General features: G+C 35.1%; 1 protein-coding gene across 1 annotated transcript; it reads right to left on the reverse strand.

Annotated features, from left to right (window-relative positions):
- Positions 1–5,074: 5,074 nt before the first annotated feature.
- On the reverse strand, positions 5,075–10,355 carry LOC106873926 (NF-kappa-B inhibitor cactus). The gene is made up of 5 exons (XM_014921463.2): positions 9,745–10,355; positions 7,800–8,116; positions 7,378–7,466; positions 6,508–6,744; positions 5,075–5,709 (listed from the first exon to the last, which is right to left on the reverse strand). The coding sequence occupies exons 1-5, from the start codon at positions 10,128–10,130 to the stop codon at positions 5,668–5,670; spliced, it is 1,071 nt and encodes a 356-aa protein (XP_014776949.1). The 5' UTR covers positions 10,131–10,355; the 3' UTR covers positions 5,075–5,667.
- Between the last annotated feature and the right edge of the window lie 1,128 nt (positions 10,356–11,483).

Genomic DNA, 11,483 nt, shown 5'->3' on the forward strand with positions numbered 1-11,483 from the left:
ATTATTAATTCTATTATTAATTGACGATTCTCTGCCCTTATTCTTGTATATATACATACATATATATATTCTTTTATTCTTTTAATTGAGCACCGTCTTTAGTCGAACCAATCAAACCCAGGACTTATTCTTTATAAGCCTAGTACTTATTCTATTGGTCACTTGTGCCAAACTGCTAAATTACATGGATGTAAACACACCAACATCGGTTGTCAAGTGATGGTAGGGGGACAAACAGACACACAAACATATATATACATATATATATATATATATATATATATATATATATATATATATATACGATAGGCTTCTTTCAGTTCCCGTCTACCAAATTCACTTACAAGGGTTTGGTTGGCTCAAGGCTATAATAGTAAACACTTGGGACTGAACCCGCAACCATGTGGTTGGGAAGCAAGTTTCTTACCACACAGCCACGCCTATACACACACACATATATATATATATGTGTGTGTGTATTTATATATATATATACGTTTATATATATATGTTATATATAAATATATGCGTATGTATGTATATGTGTGTGTGTATATATATATATATATATATATATATAAAATCAAAATAAGCAACAAGGATATTCAAGGTTAATGCAGTACGATCATTTCATGCGACTCCATTTATTTAAGCAATGTGAATATTACATTAAATGTAAAATGCAGAGCAATCTTCAGCTGCACAAAGATACAGAAAATTTACTGAAATTTCATTTCAGTAGAAGGATATGTTATTGTAACTACATTTAAACACTCCAAGCAGGAAGGAAGAATACAAAAAACATTTTGACTTAGCCAGACCATACAGGCTTGTAATTAATTCCAAGCAGATTTTAACTGTCACTGATTTTATTTGTTTTTTTTTTTTGTTTCATCTTATCAAACCTAATGATTCAAAGCTTAAGAGGGCACCAGCCTTTTCCTTGTAAGGAAAGGGAAGGGGTAAACACTATACATGGATATGGTTATAAAAATTCCTTTGGTTTTAGTGACACATTATTATAGGTTGAGGGGTTTTCCCTACTAGCAGACCAGTTTATAATGTAGCAGGGGAAGTTTAACATAAGGCACCTAGGTCAAAAGTATATAAAATAAAGTTTCTATATATGTACTGATACAGTATGTGTTTATTTATAGTTTTCATTAATCAGAATAATGTATCTGTATTGTTTTACATATACTAAGTATGGAAACTTTGAGATACCAATATTAGCTTAATTAATATGTGAATAATAGTAATGTAACTAATCAATACATTCAGTATGCAAAAACCATGAGGTAGTGTTAATTTAAAAAGCTTTAGCAACGATCACGCTCATATGGTGCTCTTAGCGCTCCACTAGCACAGATGCCAGTCATGCGGTGCTGTCATCGAATCTGATTTCGATTTCACTTGCCTCAACAGGTCTTCGCAAACAGATTTTAGTGTGTTTAATGAAGGACAGGTATGCATAAGTGAGCTGGTTATACCACTGGCATAGGCCACGGGTTACAGTCTCACTTGGCTTGCCGGGTCTTCTCAAGCACAGCATATTTCCAAAGGTCTCGGTCACTAGTCATTGCCTCAGTGAGGCCTAATGTTTGAAGGTTGTGCTTCACCACCTCATCCCAGGTCTTCCGGAGTCTACCTCTTCCACAGGTTCCCTCAACCGCTAGGGTGTGACACTTTTTCACACAGCTATCCTCTTCCATTCACACCACATGACCATACCAGTGCAGTCATCTCTCTTGCACGCCACATCTGATGCTTCTTATGTCCAATTTTTCTCTCAAGGCACTTACACTCTGTCGAGTATGCACACTGACATTACACATCCAGCGGAGCATACTGGCTTCATTCCTTGCAAGCTTACGCATGTCCTCAGCAGTTACAACCCATGTTTCACTGCCATGTAGCATGACTGTTTGGACACATGCATCATACAGTCTACCTTTTACTCTCAGCAAGAAGCCCTTTGTCACCAGCAGAGGTAAGAGCTCTCTAAACTTGCCCAAGCTATTCTTATTCTAGCAGCTACACTCTCAGAGCACCCACCCCCACTACTGACTTGGTCACCTAGGTAACGGAAGCTATTATCTACTTCTAGTTTTTCTCTCTGGAATGTGGCAGAAGTTTTCTGCACATTTTCAGTGTTTATTGTTCCTGAGCATCTGTCACATACAAAAACTATCTTCTTAGTTAGCCTTCCTTTGATATTACAGCACCTCTTATGTGTCCATAGCTTACACTGGGTACATCTTATAGAGTTTCTACCTTGCCTTTTCTACAGATCGAGCAGGGCCATCTACCTGAAGAGATTTGTGGTTTGTCTGTCTTCCTACTTATTAGGACTTTGGTTTTAGTTAGGTTGACTCTAAGGCCCCTCAATTCTAATCCTTGCTTCCACACCTGAAACTTCTCCTCTAGCTCTGATAGTGACTCAGCAATTAGGGCAAGGTTATCAGCATAGAGGAGCTCCCAGTGGCATCATATATATATATAATTATGTGTGTTTATATATATATATATATATATATATATATATATATATATATATATATATATATATATATATATCCGTGTGTGTGTATGTTTATATATATATATATATATATATATATCTTATATATAAATGGTAATTTCTGTCTCTCTGCCAGTCTGTTTGTTACCATCTTACTGCTTAATCCAGTGAACCAATATTCACAAAACTTTGCATACATGTTACACTGAGATCCACTTTAATAATAGGCTAATTGGATTTCAATAAAATCTTTGAGTTCCCCCAGAGGCATTGGGTGAATTATATGATAAAATGAGAAGGTTGCAAACTGTATTAGTCCAATGCTACTACACTAAAAATATTGAAACAGTGCTGCAGATGAGCTACAGGGATAGGTTGAGAAACTGCAACTTTACTCCCTGGAGTGAAGGCACAAGAGATATGCAATAATCTACATATGGAAAACTCTAGAGGGGCTAGTATCCAATTTTGGCATTGAGTGCTATACAAATGCCAGGACTGGCTGCCATTGTATTGTATGAAAATGTACCATCCACTCTATCTTAATTCAGGACTGCAATAGTCTAGGGTTCAAAGGCCCACAGCTCTTCAATGCCCTGCCACAAAAATTAAGAAATCTGAATAAGCTGGAAGAGGTCTTCAAAAAGGAACCAGACATCCTCCTCTCCACAATACCAAATGAACCAACAGCCCATGAGGTGCAGCAGAATCAAACCCCCTTGTACACCAAATGGGCCAACAGCACATACAGGAATGGTGATGTAAGACACCCCAGATTGAGAAAATCAGAAAGACTATGGCAATGTTCCAGCATGACCACAGCCACATGGCTGAAAAGATTAAAAGAGAATATATATATATATATATATATATATATATATATATATATCATCATTTAACGTCCGCTTTCCATGCTAGCATGGGTTCGACAATTTGACTGAGGACTGGTGAAACCAGATGGCTACACCAGGCTCCAATCTGATTTGGCAGAATTGTTAGCACACTGGGAAAAGTGTTTAGTGGCATTTTGCTCCTATTTACACTCTGAATTTAAATTCCATCAAAGTCAACTTTACCTTTCATCCTTTGAAGGTGGGGAAAAAAAAACCAGTTATGTACTTATAATAATTCAAGATGTTTCTTTTATAAAACAATTTATAATTTAAAATCTTATCTTGTCCTAATCATTTTAGTACAAGTCTAACTGATCTAAACACTCAAGACCTTTAGAAGTGGTGTTAGTAATGCTGGAGTGTTTTTAGGGATTAAGGATTATTCTAAGCCGTTTATGTATATTGACAGTGGAGGCGCAATGGCCCAGTGGTTAGGGCAGCAGACTCGCGGCTTCGATTCCCAGACTAGGCATTGCGAGTGTTTATTGAGCGAAAACAGCTAAAGCTCCACAAGGCTCCGGCAGGAGATGGTGGCGAACCCTGCTGTACTCTTCCACCACAACTTTCTCTCACTCTTTCTTCCTGTTTCTGTTGTGCCTGTAATTCAAAGGGTCAGCCTTGTCACACTGTGTCACGCTGAATATCCCCAAGGACTGCGTTAAGGGTACACATGTCAGTGGAGTGCTCAGCCACTTGCACGTTAATTTCACGAGCAGGCTGTTCCGTTGATCGGATCAACTGGAACCCTCGATGTCATAAGCGACGGAGTGCCAACAACATGTATATTGAGTTCCGACACAAGATCATTATCATTGCTATGCCTAAGTGACACACACACACACACATTTGTGTGCCACTTTATCTTGACGGGTTTTATACCTGTAAATGATTGTCAGTCATTCAAGCAATGTTGTTCATTTTCAATATCTTGTGAGAACATTTCTGGTGACAAGGAAATATGATCTTACTTGGACACAAGTGAGGGCTGGCAACAAGAAAGGAATTAAACTGTAGCAAATATAACGATGAACTTTGTCTGACCCATGCAAGAATGGAAAAGTGGATATTTAAATGGTGACATAAAAATCTCATTCACTGAACTAGGACCCATCACCAGACTAAAAACACATTAACCAATATTATTAGTGTTTATAACACTTCATTTGGTAAATATTTAATTAGGTCAGCAGGGTTTCACTGCAATGCTGCTGACAAGGTATGAACCTTTTACTATCATCATTTAATGTTTTCCATGCTGGCATGGGTTGGACAGTTTGATGAGTTGCACTAGGTTCCATAGTCTATTTTGGTATGGTTTCTACACCTGGATGCCCTAATGCCAACTACCTTAAAGTGTACTGGATATTTTTTGTGGCACCAGCACCAACAGGATCACCAAGTACTTTACAAGACAATAGCCCCCTCAACTGGGAGGGAGTGGGGAGAATTATTCAGGGGGTGTGGCTTTGTGCCTGCTGATTTAAGGTATAGAGGGGACAAACACCCTAACTGACTTGACCAGTTGTAATTTTTAACTGTTTAAATAATTCAACCATAACATTACTAGAAGTTAGCATGACATACTTGTTGATCTGGTATTTCCTTAATCAGTCTCCAGATGATATAAAGTTACATTTAAATACAAACACAAAACAAGAAATTCATTATAAAAATAATTTATTTTACTATACAAATAAATAAATAAATAACATCCTTGAAAGAACACTTCTTTGGCAAGTTTAAAAGCTCCAAAGAAACTGGGTGTTCATGGCAAATATCAAATTGTCCAAAATTTGATGGAATCGAAACTATATTTGCCAAAATGTTCTTACAAGGAAAGAAAACTTCCATTTTTCTGTACCTCAGTCATTTTATTCAGCTTCAAGAGAAGCTGAGTGAAAAATTGGTCCAAAGTTACCACTCAGCAGTGCCTTATTTTGGTGTAACACACACACACACACACACACACAACCACAACCAATGATTCCATACAAGTTCCATAATATGGTGCTGTACACGAGTTTGAATAAATGAGATTGTGTGCAAGTTTGTCTCCATGAGTTTTACTACTTCTGCACATCCTTCAGCAGGGCTTTCAACCTTTGCTTCAGCATCATTTATGATTATGTTCATCTAAGGTGGCAGACTTCATGGAAGTAACCCTTTGATGCCTGTAAGTCTCCAACAGCTTCTTGTGGCGGCATCATCGTAGATTGGAATAGTTTATTCTTAGCACACACAAGACGGTATCCATTATGAAGGCTGATAGTCCATATGTACATCACCAGATAAGAACTGAAAATACAGAAAAAAAATATAAATGAAGAATGTTGCTAGTGCAACAACAAAATACAGTTTACAGAATTATACAAGTTGATAAAATGTTAACATACAACGTAATGAATTAAAAATAAGTTTCGATATATCATTTTATATGTACATATATGTATGTACACATACGTACATATCCATATCATACGTACACACACATACATACATACACATATACACATGCATGCACACACATACATACATACATAGAATTAAGTGATAGCTATTTATCAACCATTTCTGGAACAATATTGGTTTACATATGATCAGTCAACATGTCTCTAAAACCAACATTATAAAATAAGGTATCGTTTAAGTACAAGCTTTAACAACCAAATTTTAAAGCCCATTGCATGAGTGAATACTAAATCATTATTTGTAACCTGTTTTTGTAAGTTGACACAAAATATTTTAAAACACTTTATAAGATCCTCAGAGAGAAATTTGAAGATTTTAAATTAATTCTTTCTCTTGATCAAAATTATTTTTGTAGAAAGAGAAAAACAGTACATCTTTCTAAAAATCAAAAATAAACTCATATCAGCAATGGTGAGTTGATCAAAATTTTAACTGCTCTGGAAATCATTAAGTTGCCTGTTTTGCTTTATTTATAATCTATCTGGTATGGTCCAAACAATATTTAGACAAAAAAAAAAAAAAAAAAAATATTAGAGGAACTGGTTTATATTGTAGATGTGTTAAGTCTAAAGAAGCATGATATTTGCCTAAAGAATCAGCAGAACCATTAAATAATATACTAACCATTTCGTCATCTGAGTCCTCTGAACTGCTGTCTCTATGAAATAAAGAAGCACCATTTGTTCTCAATATGTTTTTCATCAATTCATTGTTTTGATCATCAGCAAGGCAATATGCTGTCACACCACCAAATGTTACAGCATTAATATTTAGTTCTGGGTACTTGAAGAGTTGATAGACTAAAATTTTATCATTTGATTCAACAGCATAATGAAGAATAGTTCGACCACTTTTTCCATCCTGCAACAAAACAAAGAGTTCCATTGTACAAAACAAAGTAAAACAATAACTTATTAACATAAAAATTTTAAATCACTAACTACAAATTATATAAATTTAAATGTTCTACCTAAATTTTTTTTTTTTCAATGGCAAAGGTGAAATCAAGTGTTTGTAAAACATCTGAAAACAGGATTCAATGAATTTAATAGTTTAGATTATAATATTGTATTTTTTATCTTTTAAATTGTGTGTATGTGTGCACTCGTGAGCATGTCATTTGATAGCAGTAAAATAAAATATTTGACCCTAAACTAACTAGGAAAGTAACATAAATTAATGATAACTACCATTCCTTTATGTAATTATAATAATTCAACAAGTTTCTAATCCCTTCAAATGAAAACAGAACTAGTAACTGATGAATTAACCATTTTTATAACTCAATCTTAAAGCATAAAAATATTCCAGTACCAGCAACTGTGCGTGTGTACATTAAAATACTCAATGTGTGTGTACAGTGTATTGCAAATATGAGTAAAGCAATGTGACATATCCGGAATGAGTAAATTACACGTACATGTCATGTGAGCTATCAAATAGATCATTAATAAGATTATTAATAAGCTACATGAAAATGGTTAAGACATTTACCTGTGTATTGATATTGGCACCAGCATAAAGCAAAATACTGACAGTAGGATATGGTTTACGGAGAGCAGCAAGATGAAGACTTGTCAAACCTGAAAACATAATCATTAATACTAAATCAATAAAACAAATATGTTAATAATTTCGTTTACATTCTTGCTATACAATGCACTAAAACTGTTTTAGTCCATTCTGCGTAGTTGCAAACAAATGTCATTTTATTGCATGCAATAAAATTCTTTTACTACTCTAAGTTATTGGGCCAAGTTTAATGTTTAAATCGGTTTAATCTATTTTCTGTTTCAATTTGAAATTAAAAGGTAAACACTTTAAAAAATTAATAAAACTTATAGAATCAACAGGATATAAATACTGGCTTGAACTAATTAGATACATGAATCATATCAAGAGTTTTTATAACTCACCGTCATAATTAAGCATATTCAGTGACTTTTTAATATTCTTGGCACCAAGCAACATTTTAACACATTCAAAGTCTCCATCCCGACAAGCTACATGTAAGGGAGTATTGCCATTATTGTCTCTAATATCGACCGACGCTCCATTTCTGACCAATAGATCAACGATATTATACTGTTTAGTAACAACAGCCAAGTGGAGGGGTGTCTGGAAAAGGTTGTTCTGTAAGTCAAGTAAATAACTGCAAGACGACATTCTGACATTTATTATGTAGTATTCTGCTAGATTGGCGTCACATTCAATAATAGCCATGTGCAAAACTCTGAAAATATAAAAATAATGCAATTTAAAATTATTTCAACACAAACACATTGATTAAAAAGATATTTACTAACAACGGTCACTTTTATAAACAACAATGTTAGAACAATTTATTTTTTTCGTCTTGGTTTCAAAAGTTAATTTCACTTTTTTACATTTCCGCCTCTTAGTTTTTTGGGGTTTTTTTTCGCTCTAATCACACACTTCTGTAGTTGCTCAACCTGATCGAAACCACAGCGTTAAACCTCCCTCAAGCTGTAAACAGCATGAATTACCTAATCCCGCTAAAAAAAAAAGGGGGGGGGGCTTAATTTTTTTTTTTTAAACTTCAATTTTCCATGTTTGTAGCATAGATTCTGTAAAGCAACGGCTCATATATTATGTATGCAAACATTTTTCTGCATCAATTCCTACACATTCAAGGACTAAATCCTACGTACCTTGCATTTTAATTTCGAAAATTAATAACTAAATCCACCCACATAGTCAGGGAAATTTATTCTTGTAAATTAGTAAAAAATTTTCGAAGAAAACAGGGTTTTTCATTTTGTCAGATGTTGAACCTGTTTTATTTATGTCTAAGATTTTATATCAAGAATAATAAATATTCAGTCCATTCTATCTTTTCCCTATACCCATACGCTGACGTTGATTTTGCTAGCGATAGCGACGTGGAGATTCGTGGTACTGACACAGGAACTGAGCCTCCTCTTTAGACTTACTTCTATGTATGCACATGACAAAGAGTACCAGATATACACAACCTTAGTTGTTTCAGCCCCAGTAGATCAGTAGGGAGACCCCTACTGTAACATCAATGGCCAAAAGACCCCTGGAGAGAAATGGAACGGGTAGAGAAGAGCCATACGGACCCCCTGAAAACTACGAATATTTAATAATAAAACAGAGGTCAGTGAACTGAACCAGGGTTGATGGAAGGATATTAATAGAGTTAAGAACAAGGACGACGACTAACGTAGTAGTAAAGAGAGGTTTAAATGACGATAGATAATTTAAACTTTATTACAATCGTCGATCATTTTACTAATTTATTCATTAAAAAAAATGTAGTAATGATTGTCTTGTTAATTTGGGTCCGAGCCAAGTCCTAACGTCACTAGACATATGAGGCATTATAACAGTACAACAAGGAACAGGAGATATTATCTGATACAAGGATGAAGTGACATAAATTTGTAAAACCATTTATCATAATTTGTTAAAATAGGAAAATATAAAAATAAATAAAATCCGGATTGAAAAGGAAAAATCAGAAAAAGCTGGTTAAAGGTCACACAAATGTTAGTCATGTGACATGAATTGACCAATCAGAACGAACGGAATTTCCCAGTGATATTTTTATGAAGTAAAAAAAAAACCCATAAATTTTGTGTAGGTGTGTGTGTGTGTGTGAGTGAGTGCGTTATGCTGATTATGTGTGTGTTTATGTATTGCATATGTGTGGATGCCTGTGTATATCGACATTGTGAGTGAATATAGATATTAACACGTATACAATAAGTATATAAGTTACATAGATGTACAAATATGTATGTGTGTACCTTTACCAATTTACGAAATATATCAACATAATATTTTAAAAATAGATATCAATAAATTAAAACTTACGAATCTCCGTCTTCATCTTGATTATATAAGTCATCAACGTTAGACTGAGTAAAAAATCCATCGTCCTGTTCATCATGAGCGATAATAGTAGATGATGTTGATATTGATGAAGGTGGTTTAGCTTCAGATGTTGGTTTACAAACTGAGGCCTGGATAAATTCTTTACAGTCGCCAGTCTCAGGGATAGCAGCCAAGTCAGACTTGGGGAATTCGTTACATGAATTCCCCGATGATGGTCTTTCTTCTATGTCCACCGAACCGCTTGAAGATGCAGAATAATTGCTACAGTAAGCAGAATCGAATGACTGAGAGTCGACATTTATTTTCTTGAAGTTTCTCTCAAGACGAAGAATGTCATCTCGTAGTTCCACCTCGGCGCAATCCATGATTGAATAGAAATTAGGCCAAACCACGAAAAACTAATTGTGAAAAGATAGAAATCTGCAGCAAACCTGTATACGATATAAAATACACAGACTGCAAAATAAAAAGTGCAGTAAAGTAGGTTAATAAACCAGTCCTGAATTAAGTCCTATAAGGCGTGCGTAATGATTTTTCTACTGTCTTTCTGGTACAGCAATGATTATGAAAACGACAGATTTGCTTTTTATATAGGTCTGAAAATAATATATGTAGGGAAAAACCAAAGAAAAACAAGCATAATGATTGGATGACTGCTTCTCCTCCTACTACCATTATAACTAATACCTCTCCTCTCCTCTCTCAATGCTTTATCTTTTCCCTCCCACTTTCTGTTATTTCCAATTCTTCACAACTGTTATTTCCCGTGCTGGGTAATTTATGATTATTTTAGGATTTCCTTATCGACAACAATAATTTTACCTATATTTTCCCTTGTTAAGTGAATGCCGACCTGAATCACTGGAAATATTCTTAAAAGAGAAACGAAATAAATTGTCATTCATTTTTCCTTACTTTGCATAGTTCATTATTACCTATGATTTCCTTTTATTCGTTAAACTTGTAAATTTTACCCATTTAATTATATTTTTTTTTAGATTGTAGAAGTGTGATTCGAGAAATCACATAGAGGTTCATTCGAAGATGTGATTAGCCTATGACTCTGTGTGTGTGTGTGTGTGTGTGTGTGTGTGTGTGTACGTGCGTGCGTGTGCATGTCCATTTTTATGTTCTAAGTTCAAATTCCACCGGGGTCGACTTTGTATTTCTTCCTTTCGAGGTCGAAAAAATTCGTACCAATTGAGTATTGGTGTCGATGTAATCGATTTACACCCTCTCCTGAAATTGCTTGTGCCAAAATTTGAAACCAACATCTACTAGAAGCAACAGAGTCACTCAAGGGCCGAGAGTTTCATGCCTCTCTACTATAAGCACAAAGCCTGAAATTTTGATGGAGAGACTAGTCGATTGAATTCACCCCAGTGATCGACTAGTACTTATTTCCTCAGCCCTGAAAAGATAAAAGGCAAAGTCGTCTTTGGCAGAATTTGAACTCAGAACGTAAAGACAGACGAAATGCCTCTTAGCATGTTGTCCAGAGTGCCAACGGTTCTGCTGCTCGCTGCGTTCCAAGTAGGAAAAAATATTATATATTTTGCTTATCAACCACATGGTTCTGGGCTCATTCCCACTGCGTGGCACCTTGGGCAAGTGTCTTCCACTGTAGCCTCGGGCCGACCAAAGCCTTGTGAGTGGATTTGGTAGACGGAAACTGAAAGAAGCCTGTCGTATATATGTATGTATATATATATATATAT

The sequence above is a fragment of the Octopus bimaculoides genome, chromosome 11 (genome assembly GCF_001194135.2).
Source record: "Octopus bimaculoides isolate UCB-OBI-ISO-001 chromosome 11, ASM119413v2, whole genome shotgun sequence".
NCBI classification, from domain to species: domain Eukaryota; kingdom Metazoa; phylum Mollusca; class Cephalopoda; order Octopoda; family Octopodidae; genus Octopus; species Octopus bimaculoides.